Raw genomic sequence first — 23447 nt, forward strand, 5'->3', positions numbered from 1 at the left:
GGCCCCGGGGCGGGGACTGCGCGGCCGAGGCCGGGGCTGGGGCCGAGGCCGGGTGGCCGCGCTCGGCTCCGCTCCCGGCGCGGCCCGGCCGTGGCCGCTGCCAGGCCGCGCGTTGATGTCGGACCAGCGCTGGGGTTTGGGCGCTGGGTTTTTGGGCACGAGGGAGCCTCGAGGCCCCAGGAGCGGGTTTTGTGTCTGCAGCGCCTGCCCCGGGCCCGGGGGTGAGGGGGCCCCCAGTTGCCGTGCTTCCCACATGGGCCGCGCAGGCCGGCTGTGCACCCGGGGGGCCAGGCCGCTGCCCCACGGCGGTGCTTGGGTTGGTGGTCCGGGCCTCTGACCCATGGCGGTGCTTGGAGCAGGGGTCCAGGCCTCTGACCCATGGCGGCGCTTGGAGCAGGGGTCCAGGCCTCTGACCCGTGGCGGTGCTTGGAGCAGGGGTCCAGGCCTCTGACCTGTGGCGGTGCTTGGAGCAGGGCCCCTCATGAACCCGTGGCAGAAACCTGCCCTGGGTCAGGCAGTGGGTGATGCCCCTGCGGAGCCGCATCTCCGTCTTCCCTGGGGTTCGGTGCAGGCTTTACCTGCGTCGCTGTCGCAGGATCGGAAGCGCTAGGGAAGCATGGGAGCCTCTTAGCTTCAACAGTTCAGAGCCCTTTTTCTCTCCTTGTTTATCTGGCTGCTAAAATTGGCCCCAGGCGCCTATTATTGCTGATCTCTTTGGCTGTAATAAAGTTGCAAACATTGCGCAAAAACTCTCTTTGCCCCTTCAGCTGTTCCTGTAACAATTCCCGCAGCAGCTCGGTTCCCCCTTCCCTGTCCCTCTCTGCAGAAGATCAGCTCCTCTGTTTGTTTAAACTTTGTGTTCTTGTTCTTGACTTCCGCTCCACGTGATGCCGTGGGCTAAACCTTTTAATCACCCCTGGGGCAGCATTTGCTCTGCAGTGTTGGTTGCAGTTCCTCCAGCATGATCATCAGCTTGATGATCCGAGTGCTCATGATGTTCCCGCTGGGATTTTGCTGGCCATCAGTTTTCCAAGAGGTAAGTATGACCTCCGGAAAATACAGCTTCCAGGAAGGCTGTTTTTATTTCTAGGAAAGAAAAAAGGGAAAAACACAATATTTTCTAAGCCAAAATGTATCAAACCGCACTAATCAAGAAGATAAAACTATTTCCCCTGGGTGGTCATTGTGTAGCATATGCTTAATGCAAAATAAAACCATTAGAACTTGGCATCAATACTTGTGAAATTGTTTGCTGACATTCCTTCTAGGTTAGGTTAAGTTAAATTGTAGTCTTCTATCCATTTGTTTTTCTTAAAAAAAAGTAAAGCTGTTCTTCTTATTGCAGAAATTTCTCAGAGCTTTGGATCCGGAAGATGTTTTCTCTTATTTTGGCACCAGCTCGGTTTCTGATGGTATGCAGGGCTCCTTTCTTCTTGATTCTGGAGCACATTTGTTAGTTTATTTCTAAACCTGTATGTTTGATAACACGAAGAACACTTATTTCCTAACCCTGATCTGACAAGTGTTTTAAATTTCAGAATACTTTACTCATGCAGGTGATCCTTGTTTCAGTGTGTAAGCAGCTGAAGAGCTGGGTCAGTATTTAAAATCTGCTAGAGGAGGTATCATTTTTTGTGCTTTTCTATTATAGTCCTCATTCTCCCTATTGGCATTTTTCTACAAAATTGACAGATCCAGGTTGTCTGAATGGGAAACTATAGACTAAGAATGGTTTTAAATGTATTTGTTAAATTTTTTAAATAAGTGTATGGAGAGGTTAGTATTCCAGGGCTAGATTAGTGGTAGTTCAGAATTAAAATGCATGTTAACTTTCAGATTCTCCAAGCAAGGATGTTGTGTAGTTGTGAGGTCACCTAGCGCTCATCCCAGTGTCTCTGGATTATGCTAATTCACACTCCAGTAATACTTAGCATCTGAAGAAGTAAAACTGTCTCAACCTTTGTCAAATGAGCTGTCCTCCTCCAGGAGGAAGCAAAAGTGCAGGTTAATCAGGAGCCAGTTACAGAGCTGCTGTCTGTACCTGCATTATCCTCAGTTTGGAGCAGAGAAAAGCACAGGAGATTTTTGACTATTGACACAATGACCCCACAAGGCCACAGCTATTATTTGGAGAATAATTTTTCCCATGGAGACAGATAGTCACATTAGTTTTCATGTATCATTATTATTTTCCATAACTGTTGCCCTTTTTCTGGTCTTTTCATTTCTTTCAGTGCCCGAGTTTGTTGTTGCTCAGCCAACTTGCCCTTGTAAAGAAGAGCAGATTGGGCTGGTGTCATGTCGAATTCAACACTGCTCCATTGAGGCCTGGGGACAGGTCTATGCCTTTGAGTTTCTGGAGGACCATGCCCTTCTGTCCTCTTCCTTTGTGAGCAATGACATCGTGAACTCTTCCTTTAGCTTACTGAAGCGATTCTCAGGCAACTGCTTTGCAGGTGGAAATCCACTGCAACCTCCAGGGGCTAAGTGTAGAGTCACTTACTGTGAAGGGCAGCTGGTGAGTATGCACTGAATTTCTCAGCTTTTTTTACAACCTTTACAGCCTTTGTAGGTTAGCACTTGATGCCCCAAACAATAAATGCCTTGACTGTGTTTAAATCCTGCATATGTGAACCACCCATTTGGTAAATCTGAGCACTGAAAAGGAGAAACAGGAAGGAAATGGCACACAGTTCTCTGTTGATAGCAAATGTCTTTGGAATAACTCAGAGATGGAATTTCATCTCCTTTAGCAAGGGGTCATCATTGCAGATGAGGAAAAGATTCATATCAGACCTGTCAGAAGCAAAGATATTGCCCTGCTGAAGGAGCTTGTCTTCTCCAGACCCCACATTATCCTCAGAAGTGCCGGAAGAGGGGCAAGTACAGCAAGAGGTAATGTATGTGGTCATTCAGGGAGGAAGCCCTGGTCATTCTGTCCTCACAAGCTGTCTTCTAGTCATGGGGTTGCATAGATGAGCTCCAGGGAAAGATTTATACCTGCAACTATATGATTATGCTTGATATATGTTTGTCACCTCTCTGAGATGTAAATAGTGTGTTTCCATTTAGGTGTTTATAGGCAGTTTAATACCTGTCAATGGACAGAAGGCAGAACTGTGTTCTCATACCCCTCTGCTGTTCCATCACTGCTGGTGATTTCTGCAGTGGCCATCTTTTTATCTTCATTTGATAGGACTGGCTTTGTCACTCACGTGAGATTAATTAGCATACAAACAGAAGGATATTGGAATTGGCAGAGGACAGTTTTGGACATGGGTGGGGTGTTTTACACGTGCTAAAGTTTTTTATCAAGGATGCAGTCAGGTGAGAGAAACCAACAGAAATGGGAAAACTGGGCAAGTGTCTGGAGGAGTGGTCTTATAGTTGGATAATTCTAGTCTTTCAGGAAAAGGGAGTGGACCTGTAGGAGCTTCTATGTCATCTCGCATCTTAAATTCCCTGTGTTGCTTTATGCCGTTCAGCAGGGCGGTCTCCTTCTCGCCTGCGGAAGAGGGCTGAGGGAACTGTCAAACACCTGGAGCTGATGGTTGTAGCAGGTCCTGATGTTTATTTGCACCACAAAGAGGACACGGAGCGATACATTCTTGCTAACCTGAACATTGTGAGTAGCTTGCTCTTTGAGTTGCTGTCCCAGTTTGAGAGCTCGCAGTGTCACAGGCTGGAAGGGAGTCTGGCAGACTCACTTCTGTGAGTGCATTCACAGACGTGTTTGTGATTATGGAGCGCTGCCTATATGCAGGGCATTCCTCTGTGCTTTCATTGGCACTGCACAGGCAAACTTACCCTTATACAAGAAGCTGAATGAGTAGAAGTGGGCATTAGAAGCTTTGAGGTTGTAGCTTTGAAGCCCATGTAGAAAATACAGCTGTTTGTTTTGTTATTGTTCTTGGTATATAGCTAGTGTCAGATCCAGTAGCAGGAGTTTTATCACCAGAGTTTTGATCCAGTTCCTGTTGACTTCAGTGATGTTGAACCAGATCCACCAAATTAATTGTATGTTTTACACTTCAGCATCTTATTTCTATTACAGATTTTTTCTAAACTTACCCTTTTGCTCTCATTAAGAATTTGTTTATGCATTTTGTGTATGAATAGCTACAAAGTATTTAGCATTTATTTTCCTACCTCATGAAACTGTTTTCCATACAGATTTTTATCTCTGCTTCAGAAAGAGCCTGACAAATCTAACAACACCTCTTGTCAGTTGACAGATGTTTTTACAGGGTGGTTTGTTCTCCAACAACCCATTTATACCCATGCTTTACTGTTGTACTTTCCGGTGATTTTCTGGTCACCTCTTATGGTTACTGGGTGCGTTACCTGTGTAAATGATTGCATCCCTGTTTTTGAGAGTGGGTGGTGAGTCACCTAGGTACCGTGTTTATTGAATGCCTTTTATCACTTAACAGGGAGCAGAGCTACTGAGAGATGCTTCACTAGGTGCTCATTTCAGGGTTCACCTGATGCAAATGATTATTTTGAGAGAACCAGAGGTAAACAGAAAAGACTTTGTTCAAATCTTGTCCAAGGGTTACCAACTTGAAGGGTTGGTAAAAGCTGTATGAAATGTGCAGACATGTGCCTTCACTCTAGATGGACATAAACATCACAACAAATATCACCTCCTCGCTGATCAGTGTTTGTGAATGGAGCAAGAAAGTCAACCCCCAGAATGACTCTGATCCCCAGCATGCTGACATTGTCCTCTATGTGACCAGGTACTGAAGCTCCCCTGCCCTGGGAAGAGACTAGAAATGAGGTGGTTGGTGTCCAGTACAAAGACAGTGATTTATACTGAGTCTTCCAGCAGTTTGGCAGCAAAGAGCCTATAGAGAAAGGCTGATTATCTTGCCCTTATTGTAATGTGGTTAGTCAGAGGTGCCATTTCTTCAGTTTCTGGAGGAACTGGAATATTCCCCAAGCCCTGATGATCCAGACTGCAGTGGATGTAGCGTGCTTCCAGAGCAGCACAACCAAACCCATTGCAGCTGCTTGTGGGCAGAAAAGTCAAGTGACAGCTGGAAGTGAAAACCTGTTGGTATTTCTAGAGGATTTCTAATGCTACAGAGATTTCCTCCGACTCATGCGTTTTATCTGACTTGCTCTTGCTCTTTGCTCCGGCTCCTTGCTCTTGCTGCTTTGCTCCGGCTCCTTGCTCTAAACTGCCTGCACTAAATGTGTTGAAAGAAATCTTTTCTTATGTGTAATGGCTTTGTTTTGATGCTCTTTCTTCAAAAAGATGATGATATCACTCTGTCTTTTGCAAATAGGGTTAGGTCATTACATTCTTTCTGCTTGTCTGGAGACATTATGCTTTTTTATGTAGAATCACCACAGGCTTTGAACAGTGGGCACTTGTGTGACCCTACTGCTAGCATCGTATCCCAGGGAGATGCATGTGTCAAAAGAAATGTAGGTAGTTGGCAAAGTTAGATGAGGAAGGTGCAAATAAATGTGGTTGGAAGTCTAGACCTGACTTTATTAATTGCAGTGGTTCTTTGCTCTTCCCTCTGTGTCTGTCTCCCTAACCTTAGGTTTGACCTGGAGTTACCTGATGGGAACAAGGAGCTACGTGGAGTGACCCATTTAGGTGGAGTCTGCTCCTCCTTCTGGAGCTGTGTTATTACCCAGGACACAGGCTTTGACCTGGGAGTCACCATAGCCCATGAGATTGGGCACAGGTCAGTGAGGAAAGCCCCAGAGCAGCAAAATATGCCTGCTGTTTTATTCAAGAAAACCCTTTTCCCCATTTAAAGGGTTCAGGAGAAAGGAAAGTATCTCATGGCGTTAACAGTAGGCTTCCTACAGATCATTCAAAACTTTTGGGAAGAGTTCCTTGCATTCCTGCAAGTTCATTCTTTCTGCAAGAAGAGACACTGGAAACCAAGTCTCTGGGCTTCTGCTCCTCAGGGCACTATGTTTCTTCTGTTGCAGTCTTGGAATCCCCCACGATGGTGAGGGGAATCACTGCAGTAGCAGCGGCTACATCATGGGTTCAGCAGGAAACCACAACAGTATTGACCTTGCCTGGTCACAGTGTAGCCAGGAAGAGTTCCTGGCCTTTGTCAGGTAAGTGAATGGTTGAGTTCTGTGTGCTTGTGTGCATGTATGGGAATGTTTCCATGCATTGGGAGCTCAGGAGAGAGAAGGGTAAGAATAGGAGGTTCTTGGAAAATAAGGAACTGTAAATTACTTAAGGTTTGTTTATTTCATATTGCTTGTGTCTTTTGTTGAGGTTAAACCCAGACTTTGCTTCAAGTAACTGGAAATTGCTTTGGTCAGTGACTAACGTGCCTGGGCTGTGTTTGACTCCGCAGACACTAGCTCAGCTGGGAAAATTTATTTAAAATGTCAAAGCATCTAGGTTTAAACAAGCACTGTAGGCTGTGAACTGGCTGGGTGAGGAATAGATATGGGTTTCTGTTACAACTTCAGCAGAAAGGAACTGTGAGCATCTCCAGGCAATGACTTTTTTAACTGTTGCAGCTAAATCCATCACAGCCCACTGTAAGCATGTGTTGTCTGGGAAAACAACAGCCCACTCCCAGAATGAAGCTCAGCAGAAGTTTACAAATATGTCACTGTCCTTATTGCCCACAGCTGGGAAAGTTATATTTCTTGTGTCTCTATCAGCACAGGCCAAACAAACTGCTTAAATGACCTGCCGGACATGGACGGCAGCATCCCCGGGTGGAAGCCTGGCTTATACTATGGAGCAGATGAACAATGTAAAATAGCCTTTGGGAATGTTGCCACAGCGTGCACCTTTGCTGACAGCAACGTTGTAGGTAGAAAGTTCCTGTCTGTATTTCTGGGGGCAGCTGGGAAATGTTCTAGAGCCAGGATTCAGGGGGAGGTGACACTCTTAGTATAAAGGGACTGAAGGTGCCCTTCTACCTCAGACTTCTTGGTAAAGAACAAACCTTAAAGGGCTTTTAAAATGCTTCTCTTCTCACCTCCATTACCTCTGTTGTCCACACAAGTCTCCTTTAAGATTTGCACCATGATTGTACCCAGAACCTTTTGTCCAAACAGGGGTCTGGCAGTGGTAGTTCTGGGTACACCTGTTCAGGCAAGTCTTGAGTCCTCTCTTGGGGAGCTCTTGTTTCACTGGATCCTCTAGCCTTCCCTCCGCTTCTGCAAGTCTGAGAAATGTAGCATGGCTAATAGCTGCCGTCTGGATATGCTTGTTAATGAGAGGAAACACTAATCTGGATGAAACTTCAACTGCTTCAGTTGATCCTCTTCTAGTGTTACATCTGGCAGTGCCAGCCTTTTGCGAGGCTCACAACTCTTGCCCAATGGCAGGAGAAATTAAGGAACTTGCCTGCATTGTTGGGTAGCTGTGGGGAAACCAGACATCCGGGATGTGCACAATTTAAACTGAGCAGCTTTTGGGGCACTGGGTTGATGAGCCTAAATGACTTCCTGAATACCCTTTTTCTTGCCACACCAGGATATATGTAAGGTTCTCTCATGCCATGTACAACCAGGAGACAAATCTACCTGCACTCGGCTTCTTGTTCCCCTTTTGGATGGTACTGAGTGTGGAATCAATAAGGTAAGGAGGCTGCTGATGCTCTGTGATTAGGAATGGGACTGTTTTCTTCTTACCTCCTATGAGAAAGTGGCTCATTCATCTTGGGTTCCCTGTTACAGTCTGGTCTGCCAAGAGGTGGGATTTGTGCAGTGACCCTGCTGTGGTCACTGTGGTGCTGCTGCCAATTTTGTGTATCCTTGGTCTTAGTGGTGCTCCAAGGGACGGTGCAGCTCTCTGGAAGAACTGAACCCCATGGCCGTAGTGCATGGGCGGTGGTCCAGCTGGAGCCCCTTCTCCTCCTGCTCCCGCAGCTGCGGGGGTGGAGTTGTGATAAGGCAGCGGTTCTGCAACAACCCCAGGTAAGGAGGTGGGGACCTGTGGAGTTTGCAAGGCCTCTAGGCCAAGGGAGTGTTGCTCTTTGCTTATGATGGACCTGCTTCTACAGAGTTCTTTTCTTGTTGCTTCCAGGCCTGCTTTTGGGGGGCAGGAGTGCCAAGGAGCTGGCATCCAAGTAGAGATGTGCAATACCCAGGTAGTGGAGCTAATCACAGCTTCTGAGCTTTCTACTTAATGCTGTTTAACCCTTTGAGAGCTGTATGATTTGGGGCCATACTTTTCACAGCTGATTGCTCTGGGAAGGAGATCTAAGATTTGGCATGCAGCCTCCACCTGTGTGACAACAGGAGAGGTATTTGTTCAACTGTGTCTAAAGACAACAGTGTTCTTTAACAGCTTTTTTCATATGTAATGAAGAATTTTCTCTATGCCTCTATAGTAGGACAGACTCTGAGAACAGTGTCTCCATTTAATGCTAGCTTGCTTTAGAGAGATGTTTTTGTATTGTTCCTATTTTTCTATGTCCATTTATTTTGTATAAATATCAAAGATAATAGCTTCCAAATACAATTCTCTGCGTATCATGCAGCTTCACTTTGACGTGATATTCTTTATTTTCAATAGTTCTGCAGGTGTTTTGCTTACCAGCCATTCCTTTCTGCTCCAGAGTTGGCTGCCTTTAGCTAGTGGGTGAAGTGCTGCTTGGGGTTCTGTGCTTAGTAACTTTTCATTCCCTGTACAATTCTCACTGGGATGCAGGCCTGTCTGATGAGCCAGCTGGACTTTATGGCTGAACAATGTGCAGCAACAAATTTAAAGCCACTGGATCTCACTGTAGAAGTGCCGTCTTTTTACACCTGGACTTCTGCTGTTGGCTTTGCCAAAGGTAAGGAAAGACTGAGACTGTAGTGTCTTTGGGTGGGAGAGTGCTCTGTGGCCCTGAGTGTACTTTAAAATCAAAAGGCTGTTTCACTGGTTTTGGTTTCCGGGTGAAACCTTCATGCTCTTTTTGTCAGATCCTTTTGAGTTCTTCCTGTTGTTTGATGGTCAGCTCTGTGCCTTTCTGAATGAGTAATTCCTGTCTCCTCCTATCTGCCTCCTCCAGGGGACTTGCTGTGCAAGCACATGTGCAGAGCAGTTGGAAAACAATTCATGGTAAGCCGTGAAGATAGTTTCATAGATGGAACCAGATGCGAGCAGGATAACTCTGAACACCATGGGGCTTTCCATCTGTGTGTAATGGGAAGCTGCAAAGTAAGTGACTATCGGATCCAGGTGAACCTCAGACATGTAACCTGCATTAAACAAGTCAACTTATTAGGAGCAAGAGAAGAAACACGCTGTGTCCCAAGCAGCAGAGCAAGCTCGTCTCAAAAGAAGAGTTTTGTTCTTAGCTTACTGGAGGTAGTCCAGCTAATCTAGTGTTCTGTCTGTGTATCCAGTGCCAATGCCCTCTAGATAAGATATTCTGCTAATTATGCAGTAAGTACATGAGGCTATTCATCCCTAATCCATGCAGCAATTGGTTTATGCCTTGGTTGAAGAGACATTGTTAGCTGTTCTGCTTGCATAGTATAAATAGCCATGGAAAATGCTGACTTTCAGAGAGAGGTTACATGGTTTGAATGTATTGTGTCAGTGGCAAAATAAGGAGAAAAGCCTGGGAACTGTAACTCCAGAAGTTGATTTGTTGGAACCATTATCAAAATGGAAGTATAGCAATCGTTCCTGGTTTTGACATGAGAAAGGTATTCTTTCATGATGAACTTGGATTTAACTACCCACTGATGTCTATATTTTAGTAACTGCTCAGTGCTGATCCCATTGTCTTTTGTCTGTTGTTTCTTTACATTCCCAGAATACTCTTTTTAAATTTTGTGGTTTTCTGATTCTTCCAGTGTTCACAATGCTTTGTAATGCATTTCCACCAAATGAACAGCAGAGGGTGTAGGCATTATCTGTTCTGATTTCTGCTGTTTCATTGGCAACTGCAATAAATATGTATGTTACAACAGTATCTAAAGCCTGGGATCAGCACCTCTAGCATAAATTCAGAAGCTGCACATGTTTTGCTTCCGAGTCTGCTGAGGTCCTCGTGTAGCTTTGGGTAAAGCAGTCTTGTCCATTGGAGTAAGGATAGAATCTCTCTTCTGAGCTCCATGATATTGAAGGCCTGGTAGAAGGATGTGAGCTGGGTGTGGATGTGGGGATTAGGGAACTAAGGATTCCTTTAGAAACTGCCATTCATGTTTACTGTTCTCTTGGGCTTTTTTTTTTTTAACCCCTTCTCCAGAAGGAGTCCGTAGAAGAGAGGGCACGTGTAACCTTTGTTTTAGGTCACAGGAAAAATCTTTCTGGACTGCTGCTTTTGGGAAAATAGATAATCATACAATTAACGAAAACTTGTGTATTCTCAGTTAAGACTTTCCAGTCCCAAGCTTTGTGTACTGCTATTCAGTTTTAGATCTGAGTACAAATGCGCCTTTGTCTGTGTTGTCTTCTTAAATTTGAACTACAAATGAAAAGGGCCATTTAAGGAATTCAGGCAGTGTTGCTTTGATGTGCTTGTTTTCTTCTCAGAATAGGCAAGTCTTGACAGACTCTCCCCTTTGCTCAGGCATTCGGGTGTGATGGTCAGATGGACTCCAAGACGACAGTGGACTCTTGTAAGGTCTGTGGGGGTGATAATACCACATGCACCAAAGTGAGTGGATCTTACACAGAAGGAAAAGCTAAAGGTGTGTAGTCCTCAGCCCCAAGCTTGACATTATGATGCTGTTTGTAGAAGATGCTGCTGCATTTGGGGACTGATCTGGCTCTTGCAGTGATCACACATAGCTATTAGCAGAGGACATAGAGAAAACAAAAGAAAGATGAGAACAGGGCACAGAATTCAGTTAATTTTTTTTGGCTGTATTCATCCTCACTTTGATCAAGCTAAGGTGACAGAGCTAAGGTCAGGGTGAATTTAGCCTGCTGGGCATCACTGTTGCATCCTTACATTTTTAATTAGCTACATATAATTCCTGCCTGCAATTAAGCTCTGTTAGTGTCCATAAGGCTTGTCCTCTGACGGATGGTATGCTGATAAGGTGAGGTGTGGTCGATCTGTAATCCCCTACCTTTCTAAAGAGGCCCAGTAAGAGAAGGTGACCATATCTTCTTTCTTTCCATCCTTCCAGAGTACGTTACATTTCTGTCCTTGCCTTCTAACACTACCTCCGTTCGTGTTATCAATCAGAGACCGCTCTTCACACATTTGGGTGAGTTAAATGGAAAGGAGAGGAGGGGCTACAGGCAGTGCTCAAACATGCACTGAAAACAAGAAAAATGGTATTTGGGAGGAAAGTTCTTGATAAGCAGTTTGTTTGTTTGTGGGATGCTCTCCAGTGGGAACCAGTAGGAGCCATGCTCTTTGGGATGTCTAGTATAGATCAGACCAGTTTCTAGGGAATGGGCAGTCTGGGGCTGCCAGCACTAGGGGATTCTGTGAGCACATCATATCTCTTTACCTTACTGCTATTTTTGCTCTTCTAGCTGTGAAAGTTAAAGGTGAGTATGTGGTGGCTGGAAAGGGAAAAATCTCATTGAATGTCACCTATCCATCTGTTCTGGAGGACAGTCAGATCAAATACAAGGTGTTTCTCACCAAGGACAACTTTCCAAGCCTGGAGGAAGTCCATGTGGATGGGCCAACCCAAGAGGAAATTGAGATACAGGTAAATTAACATAGAAGGGGGTCAGTCAGAACTGGCAAGACTGTGTTCATGTGGCTCTGTTGCAGAGCAGAATCCAGGTGTAGAAGGCTTCATGTCCAAGACCACTGGAGATGGTGTTCACTAAGAGTGATGATCTTCCTCTTCTTGGAAAAGGTTGAGGGTATGCTACCTACAGCCTTTCTGCAGGCCTGGGTGATGGTTGGGTGGGGAGAAGGTGTACTGAGTTAAATCTCTTGCTTGGCTCAATCTTTGTTCAGTGCCCTCTACACAGAATTCACAGGCTGAGTATTCTCACTGCATCTGGGAAGAGCTGAGAGTCATAGCTTTGAGGCTCAGGACTGAATGGAAGAGGGGGACTAACTTCCCTTCTTAGCTCTGTCCTTAGGTGCGAGTCTGAGTTGATCTGTGTATTGACCACATCCTTCTCCTTCACCAGGTCTATAGAAGGTATGCAAAAGAATACGGCAATGTCACCAACCCAGACATCACCTTCAGCTACTTTGTGCCGAAGGAGAATCTGACATATGTGTGGATTCCTCAGAAGGGGCATTGCTCAGTGACCTGTGGGGAAGGTGAGGCAGGAGTACTCGGTCTTTATTCTTACAGAGATCTGGACAAACTTTTAGTTTGGCTGGCCATTAGTCACCCAGATCTTCAGCCCTCGGGGCCTTCTGGTGTTCACTGCAAGAAATGTGATTTATCAGTGATAGATACTTGGTTAGAAGTTGTTGAACAACTGAGCTGAATTTAAAAGCAAACGCTATGTGAGCTACAGTTGCTAATATTAAGCTGGGTCAAGGAAAAGAGCAGTACAGCTGTCGAATTAAATTAGCAAATCAGCTGAATTATCAAAATAATACTGAAAATGTTTGATCTTAAGAGGAATTAAAAATTGTTTTTAACCAACCTTTTGGCTTTAAAATTAAATGATTTTCTCAGTTTTTTCAAAGTTAGCGAAGCTGGTCATTTGGAGTTGATTAAATAGCAAAAGTCTGAAACCAAACTAGTATCTAGTGTCTGACTAAAGCCTTAGAGCTCATTATAAAGCTTCTTTCTTAGAATTCTATTCCTGTGTCAGGGTTAATCCTTTCTGTCCCTGTGCAGAAATCAGAATGCAGATTGTAACAGAACACTCTGATAGACATTTGACATCTTGTTTACCAGATAATACAGATGATACTAGCAAGTCTGTCAAGACTTTTATGACAAGAATTTAGAAAATACATTAATGAATAGTTACGGAATTCAATCTACAGGACTCGCTATGTCCGCAGAGCTTTTCTCTAGCAGGTTCCTCAGGTGAACTGATTGTTGAAACCTCAAATTAGAGAATTCAAAATACTGCAAGAAGTCTTGGCTAATGCACAGTCACAAACAGAAAAATGAGAAAGATGATACATAAAATAGCAGAGGAGGTTGAGAATCAGAGCTGAAATTGCAGCTTGAAAGCTGAAAGTGATGCTTAGGCTGCCTTACCAATAGGCATTGTTTGAAAATAAGGAGGGTAGTGAAAAGGTAACATTGCTGTTTGATTCTTGACATTTGCTCCTCAGGGTCCTGCTCTTTGAGATTCAGGAAAGTTTGTCTCTCCTTGTGGGCAACTCATTCACTGCAAAGGAGAAGCTTTCCAGCTTTGCTCACAACTTTTTAAAGTTTGGGATCTTCACTCACCGTACCTATTGAGCCCATTGTTGTAATGCCTTTCTACAAATCTGAAACAAGTTTACTTTGAATTGGGCACCCTTCTAGGTTAAGTATTGTTAAAAATCATGTTCATATCTGTAGTTTATGAATATTGCATTTCTCACATACCACAGGCATTGTAAGCCTGCAGTTCCTCTCCCAGTACCCCTAGTGTGTTTCTGGGTATCAGTGATCACTTTGTGAACATTGGCATGGTGTTGACTGGGTACAAGGGCTGTGTGATGATATTAGTACAAGAGGCAAAATACAAAGACCATGTGATTATGATTGTTTCAACAGAAAGTCAGTTGAAAATGGCTGGCTACTATGACTTATTGTCAGCAACCTGTTCCTCATCAGTCAAACATTGAGTCCGATAGAAGTGCTTTTGAACAAATTTTGATAGATAGCCTTGCTGTTCTTACAAACGACCAATTTAGAGCAATCTTTCCATTTTGACAGTGGATTATCCATCAAATTTCTGCTCTTCTGGGATGTTCATGTTGGAGAGTCACCTTAAAACTCTCGAGGAAAACTTTATTAGAAATATGGCATTTGTATGCTTGTAGAAAGTCTGCATTCCCAAATATACCATTTTTCCTACATGGATAATTAGGTTAAAGGGAAATTACAATATCTTCCTGGAATAACAGAGGAAAACTGTTTACTTGGTTCAGAACATCCTTTCCTTTCCCTTTGATTGCACTTCCATTCCCAGGGACTCGCCTGGTGGATCACGTGTGCTTTGACCAGACAAAGAATGAAACAACAGAGGATCAGCAGTGTCTGGGCCTCCCACAGCCCCTTTCAGAGCAGGAGCCCTGTGCCATGGGACCGTGTCTGTACAGGTCGGTGTTCCTCAGTGACTAAGCTGAAATCTCATTTCACTCTGGAAAGTAGTAGCTCTTGTCCTTTCTCTGCCAGCTAATCCAATTTCTGCAGCATGGCTTGCATTGTGCAGGATGAAAAAAAAGGAAGGATGTGGCCTAGTTTCTTCATAACTACACTGGCGTAACTGATCCCAAACGGGGCTCTGTCTTACCTGGTCCCATGAGCATCAGCCAAATGAATGAGAGACAGTTCTTCCAATTCTTTATAGTCTGCTAAATGAAAATAAAGCTCACGTACTTTGGGGGCATGGCCAGGAGGAGATGTTTGCTCACATCTTTTCCAAGATTGTGCCAACAAAGATGTGATGCTATTCTGGAGGAGGTCCTTGTCTTAATTAGGCTAGAAAGAGAGATGAGAGTCAAGCATGTCCAGACACTGATCTCGTGGACATTTTAGTATTTAATAAAAATAAAAGTATTTAATAGTTAATAATTTAATAATATAATATACTAATAATTTCGTATTTAATAAAAATAAAAAGAGATCACACTGTGAACTTTAGGTGCTCTCAATGCTAGAGAGGTGTCAGTGCAAGGACTTGAATTTCCAGCAGTGATCCTCTCGATCACATCCAGGTTAGGTTCTGAAATAGAGAGGCTGAATACTTTCTGTATCCCATTTTTCAGTCAGTGGCATGGGTAATAAACCTCCATGGTTCAGGTGAGAAATTGGCTGATGCAGTTACTTCCTATTTAGGTGGAAGAAATCTGAAATAGATGAATGCTCTGCTGTCTGTGGAACTGGAGTTGCCCAGCAGAATCTGACCTGTGTTCAGTCTCATGATGGATTGGAGATGGTTGTGGATGACAGCTTGTGTGCAGCAGAAGAAAAACCCCTCTCCATTGTGCCGTGTGTGGTTAATGTCTGCCCTTTAGGCTGGGACAAAGTGAGTTTATTGGCTTGGATTGTTTCAGGAGTCTCGCTGGGAACTTCGCAGTTGTGATCCACAGAAGGCTACCTGTTAGAAAGAACCATCTTATTGCGGATATCTGGGAGGGTGTTTCACACAGAGGATGTCTGTCCAGTTAAATGCTCATACTGTCAGTTTAGAAAACTCAGTTCCTCTTAATTTATGCTGCAAGATTTGTCAGCTTTTAGTGGTGGTTTGGTTTGTTGGGCAGCTGTTGACTATGTTCCTTCTTTGTCCCTGCCCTCAGAGTCCAACAAAACCAGAAAAAGAAATATCCTCTGTTCTGCTAGTAAATACCTCACTCTCAAGCAAAGAGGTTCTGACATGATAGGGAGGATTATTAACAGGGAAGAGAGCTTTTCAACTCTAGATCACTAGCCCAAATCTGTACTGGGGAGCCACTCCCAGGGTTTACATTCATAGATGGGCGGGGGGTGCTTTAGGCCTCTCTCTTCAGCCTCAGGTATCTCTTTTTAGCCTCAAGCAGTATGAATTAGGAGAAATCTTTGCTGGCAGATGTCTTTAGCTGTTTCTGATACTAATATGCCCTGCAAAAATGGAAAAAGTGCTTAAAGGTGCCTCTTCCTTCAGTGACGGAGAATATGTTGTAGGTTTGTTCTGGAGACATCCCCCTGCCTTGAGTAGATTAGGACCAGTGTGAGAAGTAGGTGCCGTTGTGCGTCTGATTCCTGTTGCTCTGTTCTGAGGAGGAAGACACCCACTTGCTGCAGACTTCAGAGTCATTGGGGCATATCCAACTGGAAAATCAGCCTGTGTATGTCTGGAGCCCTCTGGCTGGAGAGTGTTCTGTCTCCTGTGGTAAAGGTGAGGTCTTTCGATGCTGCAGAGAAATGTTACTTGGCTGTAGGTGTGAGCTCAGAGCCTAGGAACCTCAAGAACCTGGCCTTTCCCCTCTACAGATCAAGGCGCATGTGTAGCTGTGGTCACAAATTTGTTGAGTCTGGAAGAGACAAGGGTGCCTGGCTCAAGACAGGGAATAATAGGTCAGGGCCTCTCTGTTCACTGCTGTGTTCCAGAGTCGGGGGGAAGGAGTGGAATGAATGTGCTGGGGATTGGGCAGATTTTCCTTGTTTTGTACAAGCAAATGAGGCTGACACTACTTTTGTCACCGTGGACTTATTTTCAGCTCCTGCATGCATGCCATACAGTAAGATCACTTCCCATTTTTAGGTAAAACGCAGCTACAATATGTATGTGTGGCTTTTGACACCAAAGAAGAAACCCAAGAAGAAAATTGTCACCCAGTGCCAAAGCCCGAGAACAAGGTGGAAGTTTGCGAACTCAGTCCCTGCCCACCAAGGTAAAGCAGTTCAGGAAAGAACGAGCCAACAAGAAGTCTTTCCTTTCTCCCTAGCTCTCCAGAGACACAGCAACATAAGGATCTAGCTACTGTCCCATAGAAAAATTGTTCTGTGGTCCCAGGGCAGATCTTCTCTCTGTTCTTTCCCTCTCCACTTGTGAAGTGCAGAGACAAACCCTGCCTTATGACCTGTGGAGAAATTAATTCCATCAGTCTTCGCCGTCTGAGGCAAGGGGATGTTATCTCCCTCTCCCCTGCTCTGAAAGCGAGAGTGTGCTCTGGCCAGCCAGCTGCAAACACTGTAGCACTGGTCCATACTCGGCAAACTAAGTGATAGTCTTTCTTGAGCCAGTGTATTCTCAGGCAGAACTGAGTGAAGTCTTTTGAGTTTGAGTCCAGAGAAAACCTCAGAACCTCTTGATCCTATATTACTCTGGGGAAGTAGGAACAAATCCATAACTGTAAAAGGTGGTGACATATTTGCCAGCTGTAGTGTTTCTGTGTGGCATCAAGGAAAGCAGTTAGAATCAAATACTCCAAGAATCTGGGATAGCTGCTGTGTGAACTAAAAGACATCAGTTGCATGTTCCTTAGGATCTATGGGCACTGCAGACTGCAGTTACTGGGGTGACTGAGTGATCTCTCAAACATTAGCCAGTACGTATGTGTATATTAACAAAACTCTAGGTGTCCTTCCATAGACTCATTGGATTTAAAATCCAGGGAAGACAGGGATGACAGCTGGAGGCACTCACTGATGGATGCGTTATTTCCAGGTGGCATTACAAAATGGGCTCGTGCAGTGTGAGCTGTGGAGGAGGTATGATGCACAAAGTCCTCTACTGTGCAAGGGAGACTGGGGAGAAGGCAGAAGAGATTGTAGCAGACACCCAGTGCGATGGTTTGCCTCGCCCAGAGGAGCAGGAGCCGTGTAATTTGGAGCCATGCCCTCCAAGGTCACTATGCTCGCACTGGCCACAACAGCGTGCATGCGGAAGAGTGGTTGTCTGTAAATACGTATGGTGTGATCTAGGAAATGGGCTAGGCAGGGGATGGGGTGTTAGCACTCCCTTCAGACAGGAGCTCAAGTTTTGTCTCCTCATGGAAAGTGGATACCTGTCCGGGTAACTGAAGAGTGGAAGTATTTGCATGGCTCAGGGTTGAGAAATGGGGCAGAGCTTGCCCCAGGATGAAATAACCCCGGATCAGTCTCTAATCTGACTGTTGCAGAGTGCTGTGTGTTTCAGAGGGGGATAAGATTGCTGTTGCTGTTAAACCTGTTTGTATCACTCTGGGGGAAACTGTAATGGACATGTAGTAAGACTCAACGTACATTTGGAGTCTTTGGGCTTCCTGAAAAATTGGAATGCCTTCCCCTTGCATCCAGTTCCAGACCTGCTCCAGACTGCCTAAACTTGTCTCAGAGGCTGCCCTGCAACTACCATGGGCAGCAACATGTGTGAGGTGGGAGGGGGAAGGAAGCTGCTGAGGACAGGGAAAGAGGGAAGGATGAGGGAGCTGCAGTGCATTCTCTGCAGTGAAAGGCAGTAGAGGGTAGGGAATCATCCCTTACTCATTTTTTCTTCTTCTTGTCCTCTGTCAGATGGAAGGTAGTCCCAGCTGGCCCCTGTTCCTCCACCTGTGGGCTCGGCTTAGCTGTTCAGCTGGTCACCTGTGTTCAGATCCACCAAGGCCAAGAGATGTTGTTGGAGGACCACTTATGTCCTGTGGCAGAGAAGCCCCTTACCCGCATCTCCTGTGTCATCCGAATGTGCTCTTATGAATGGGGCTTCAGCGAATGGACGGAGGTATTGGCTCTTGTCCAGATGCAGTACTTGGGGTCCAGTGCAGTGGTTTTATAGCCATTCACTTTCATAAATGATACAGGGGAGAAATACCACTTCTGTCTTGTACATTCGTTTCCCATAGAAATGCCAAACTGTTTCTAGGGGATATTTCCTTCCCTTACACTGTCCTGTGTTTAGCAGCTGTAGGTCTATTCTGCTTCCCACATTTCTCAGCTCAGGGTTCTGGCTTCAGATTAAAAATGGTCTTTGCCATGTTTTCTTCTGAAGTGCAGATCTTTCTGGATTTTTGGGAAACTGGTCCTCCAATTCAAACATGTAATCCTGTGTGCTGATATGTTTGGAGGGTCCCCTGGGAAGGTGGGCCAGCTTTGTTATTTCCATCTTATAGCTGATGAAACTAGACTGCTGAGAGGCCAAGTGACAAAACAGCATCAGTGAAGAGAAGAGCAGACACTCTGGATCACGCCTGAGCCATAAATGTACTTATTTCTGCATACCAGCTGAAACATATGTAAAAAGGCCTGTGGGTTTCTTCCTCTGCAGTGTTCAACTTCATGTGGGAATGGTGTTCAGACACGTCAGGATTTCTGCCTCAACCCGCTGACCCGTAAGCACGTGAACCCCATCTTCTGCAGGCACTTCCCCAAGTCCATCATGCTACGTGGCTGCTCCGCAGGGCCCTGCCCTGAGCAGGCAGTGGCGGCCAGGTCCCATGGAGCAGAGCTCCAGGCAGTGACACCAGCCACGCATCTGACGACAGCCGTAACTGCCAAACGGGCAAGATATGAGGGCCTGGATCTTCCTCCATCTGCTGTGCCACCTCTTCCTCAGGAGCCAAAAGGGGAGACTGGTGGAGGTGAGAAGGATGCTACAAAACAGTAGAGCTAGGTGGCCGCTGCATGCGGCTGTGTTGCAGTGACCCTGCTGCCATGCAGGGACAGGTTTATGGGAGGGAGTGCTCCTGCACTTGTCTGGCCCCCCAGCAGGGGAGGTTCCTGGAGGACCTCACTGTTCCTTCCAGCATGTCATGAGCAATCCGTACTATCCAAATTGGGAACAATGACTCTCTTCCCTGGGCTTTTGAAAGCTCTTTTGACTTGAGACTCTTTGGGACAGAAGGTGACTCTTCCAGTGCTATATCCAGAAAATGGGCATGCTTTTCATTGTGCCACGAGGGGAACAGGGCTGTGTTTCAGCAGCTGTAGTTCCCTCTGGGTGTGTTACTTGTCTGTCTCCGTTGCACAGGCGTCTGTGGGAGGCTCTTTCTTAATGCCACCGGGGTCATCAGCATGATGGGTGTAGAGAGCAGTGACTGCGCTGTGACCATTGGACGCCCTCTCGGGGAGGAGATAACAGTCAGCGTTCTGGAGAGCTCCCTCAACTGCAGTGCAGGTGCTGGGGACTTTCCCTCTGGGAAATCTGCACCTCCTCCCCTATGTGCTGCCCTGAATGGATCTTGCTGCCTTGGAGCCTGTGTGTGCCAATCTCTGAGATGCTGCAAGTTTTTCTGGTCCCATCAAGTCTTTCCCTGATGAGACTAAACTAAGATGTTGCCTTTTCTTCCACTACACAATGATTTCTTCCTTATTTTGTTGATAGATATGGGATTAAAGGAGTTTGTGGGGTTAAAGGAGCTGCCTACTACAGCCTGTTATAAACTCTGTCTGTAATACACCCTCTTGCTGGAATCAGTACAGTTAGATTAATTAACTGGACTGTTTTCATGACAGATTTTTATAAGATAGGGACAAGATGCAGAGATTACTAGATTCCTGACCTGTGTAAAATAGAAAGTCAGACTTAGTTCTGACCTAAGTTATTTAAGACTTCAGACTAAGTTATTCAACTTAAAGTAAAAGTGATTCTAATCCCTGTGCTTATCCATTCCAGGTGAGCTACTGCTGTTTTCTGGGCGAATGATGTGGCGGAAGGGCTGCAGGAAGCTCCCTTTGTCGCTGATAAATTCCGGAACGAATACGCTGATTGTGAAACAGCGTGTTTTGACGCCAGGGAATGGGGTCATTTTTCAGTACAGCAGCAGAGCGGCAACTAAAAAATATTACCAAGGTACCTTACTGAAATCTTCACTATTGCTTTAGATGGAGGGACCCATGAGAAGGCCCTTAGAGTTCCACAGGTCATGGCTGGCCATGGGAATATATGGAAACTTTGCTCCATCTCTAGGGGCTCATAAGCCCCTTTTTGAGGAGTGCTGGCTGGAATGAATATTATTTGTGGACTACCCCTCCATTTTAAAGGCAACCCCCTTTGCAGAGTTTGCTGGTGCTTGGAGGTCCCCAGATGAAAAGTCTTAGATAAATTTTTCTGTCTGTGTTTAATTTAAAACATTTTTTTCTTGGAGATGCTAGATGCTTTCTAAATGATCTTCTCTCCTGCTCCCCTTCCTCCTCTCAGACTGTGACAAGCAGCTGTTTGGTCCCCAAGGTGAAATAGTGTATCCTGTGCAATTGCCTGATCAAAGGCAAGACGTAGTGTGTCGGACCTTCATCAACGTGGCTCCTCAGCATCGCATAGCCATCCGCGCTCTGTATATTGACCTGGGCAATGACAGCAACCAAACACAGTCTAATTACATCCTGGTGAGTCAGAAGCCTAAAGAGCTTAAGGATCTCTCATTGTGAGAGATTTCTATCCAGATGGAAAGTTCAAAGTATGTCATAAATCCTAGGGAGTCAGACTCTGAAGTCTTATGTAAATGTAGATGTGAATGAGTACCACTGATGGCCCTGTATTTCCTCTAACCTTTGCTTAGGGCAGCTTTTTCCCTGAAAGACCGATTGGCAAGACCCTAATATTTGGTGGGTGCTTGACTTGTAGGGTGCTATGAAATAATGATTTGGTCTGTCTTTATTCAGATCCGTGATGTAAGCACCATGAAGACGAGGGTGTTTCATGGGAAACAACAATTCTTCTGGGAATCAACTGGAAGCCAAGCTGAAATTGAATTTCATGAAAATGTGAAGGAACGTCGAACCAGTTTCTGGGCCGAATATCACATTGCTGAGCCCAAAGAAAAGGTGCCAAGACCACTCCACTGAGAAAGACCATGGTCCAGTTAATTACTGCTGCCCATTCACTGCCCCAGGTCACAGAAGTTATTTAACCTTTTTGCCTCTGCTTCCCTATCTACTGAGTAAGAACAGTAATATCTACCCAATCCTTTGGGATCTCAGTTAATATTTATAAACTTAGTGCAAAGACATTATGTAACTACCAAATATTTAACTAATAGTCCTCAAGGGTTTTCTGTCTATATTGATTGGTATTAATGCAGTTTACTTGTCTGCAGTTAGTGACTCGGGCGCTGAAGTCATAGGGTCCAGTTTCTGTTACATGTTGTCGCCTTACAGGATGATCATTTCTGTTTCCAGTGTCTCAGTGTCCCATTACAAACCTCTGTATGCCATAAGTATCTAAGATTATGGTTTAGTCATTAAGTTCACACTCCTGCAGTGCAAATGCCCCTTAAAACTCCTCAGGCCCATTGAATTCAGGTATAAAGGCAAAGATGTGTATGAGGACAAGATATTAGGACAAGAGGACTAGACAAAAGTATGAAGGCAAGACAGTTTCTTTGCCCAGGAGGGCAGTTCAGTGCTGGGAGAGGTCACCCAGAAAGGTGCTAGAATCATCATCCTTGAACATTTTGAAGATTCAGCTAGACCAAGGCACAGCTGACCTGGTCCGGAAGTGGCGATAGTTTGGCTTTGTATGGAAGGTTGGACTAAATGACCTCCAGAGGTCCTTCCCAGCCACCACTTCTGTGGTTCTATTATTGCATATTTGGTAGTGATACCAGTACTTCTTTTCTATGAGAAAATAAAAAGCTATGAGAAAATAAGACATCTGTTTCTTAATGATGAACTTCGTGCTAAGATGTGTTTACTCAGATAGCAACAGTAGCTGTACTAATTATCTGCTCGTATCTTCGTTTCACAGGAACTGTGCAGTGAGAGATTGTTGAGGCTGCATGAGATTGTGAGTTGTAGCAGGAAGGAATATTTTAGAGAAGCAACAAATATTCTCTCAAGTTTGGTTTAAACATATATATATTTTTTAGTATCTTGAACATTTTCAGCAGAAGTGTCCTCCTGCTTTGGTCCAAATCTGTCATCACATGCTGCTAAAGTGGTCTTTTCCAGACCTGGAGCTTGGCTGGACGTACCTGCTCTTCCTGTTGATGCAGGATGCAATAAAAGGTTCTGCCTGGGTGCTTTTAAGCATATCTCTGCCTTCTTTCAGGTGAATTCTGTGACAACTTTTACACCACAAAATCTTAATTTTTTTCTCTTCTTAATTGTTATTTTTGTTGGTTAAGCCTGGATTTTTTTGCTTGCCAGCCTTCAGATTTATATTCCATTCCTGGAAGAGCTAGAAAGTATATTCTTGAAGCTTGGTCTAAGTGATACAGGCACTTTTCTGCTTGCAGTAGGGGCCTTCATTTTCTAGCATGTCCTTGGCTACCAGGAGAAATAATGGCAGTGAAAAAGCATCCTTCTCTTAGTCCTTTTTTTTTAAACTTTTTTGCAAATGGGATCTGTCTTCCTACTCCGTCCTGTATCCCAAATCTCACTGCTATATATTGCGCCAGGTCAGCTATGCAGAGTCCCTGGTCGGCAGAGATGAGCTCTGAGTTCTGGCTGTATGCTCCAGGATAGTTTGCAAACTATGCAGCTGCTGCCTTTATATTTCAAGAGAATCAAGGCTGTATCCAGCCTGTATCCATTTTCTGGGTCCCAACAGCTTGCCTCTGGCCTGCAAAGTCCTTCTTTTTACTCCTGTTTTTTAGGGAGAAAACCTGATTCCATTCAGATTTCCTTTTATCTCGAAGGCAGAACTTTGTAACAATTTTCATGCTAAATTCATGTTCATTCAAAAATTCATGTTTCTCTTTCCTCCTAGTGCATACTGGCCACATGGGTAACAGCATCTAGTAGCTGGATAGGGGCAGTGGGAGCCAGAGCTCCAGGTTTCTGCTCCTGGCTTTACCACTGACTTTACTGTGTGACTTTAGACAAATCACCTTCTGCTGAAGCAGAAGCTCAGCACTAGGAGAAGTAAAACGGAGTGAAGACAGGTAAGAGAAAAGCACAGCGTGCTCACACTGGCGGTAGAGCTGAGGCGAGGGCTTTCAGGACACATTAGTGGCTTTAAGGAACGAGACTCTTGCAATACCTCCCTCTGTGATTTGGGA

General features: G+C 45.0%; 1 protein-coding gene across 6 annotated transcripts; it reads left to right on the forward strand.

Moving 5' to 3' along the window:
* Positions 1 to 19: 19 nt before the first annotated feature.
* On the forward strand, positions 20 to 22094 carry ADAMTS13 (ADAM metallopeptidase with thrombospondin type 1 motif 13). 6 transcript variants are annotated; one of them, XM_026094439.2, is made up of 30 exons: positions 20 to 1036; positions 1346 to 1412; positions 2235 to 2518; positions 2754 to 2895; positions 3486 to 3625; positions 4434 to 4517; positions 4618 to 4742; positions 5559 to 5705; positions 5959 to 6093; positions 6658 to 6808; positions 7481 to 7585; positions 7772 to 7923; positions 8033 to 8096; positions 8660 to 8786; positions 9006 to 9154; positions 10518 to 10638; positions 11083 to 11163; positions 11438 to 11619; positions 12056 to 12191; positions 14021 to 14150; positions 14890 to 15079; positions 15811 to 15928; positions 16295 to 16424; positions 17201 to 17380; positions 18028 to 18232; positions 18776 to 19088; positions 19478 to 19624; positions 20123 to 20299; positions 20648 to 20832; positions 21109 to 22094. In XM_026094439.2, the coding sequence occupies exons 1-30, from the start codon at positions 962 to 964 to the stop codon at positions 21289 to 21291; spliced, it is 4425 nt and encodes a 1474-aa protein (XP_025950224.2). In that variant the 5' UTR covers positions 20 to 961; the 3' UTR covers positions 21292 to 22094. The 6 variants fall into 6 exon arrangements, with proteins under 6 accessions (XP_025950224.2, XP_064379885.1, XP_064379884.1 ...); XM_064523815.1 differs by having other exon boundaries at positions 15814 to 15928; XM_064523814.1 differs by having other exon boundaries at positions 3489 to 3625.
* The last annotated feature ends 1353 nt before the right edge of the window (positions 22095 to 23447 follow it).

The sequence above is a fragment of the Dromaius novaehollandiae genome, chromosome 20, assembly GCF_036370855.1.
Source record: "Dromaius novaehollandiae isolate bDroNov1 chromosome 20, bDroNov1.hap1, whole genome shotgun sequence".
Classification (NCBI taxonomy): Eukaryota; Metazoa; Chordata; class Aves; order Casuariiformes; family Dromaiidae; genus Dromaius; species Dromaius novaehollandiae.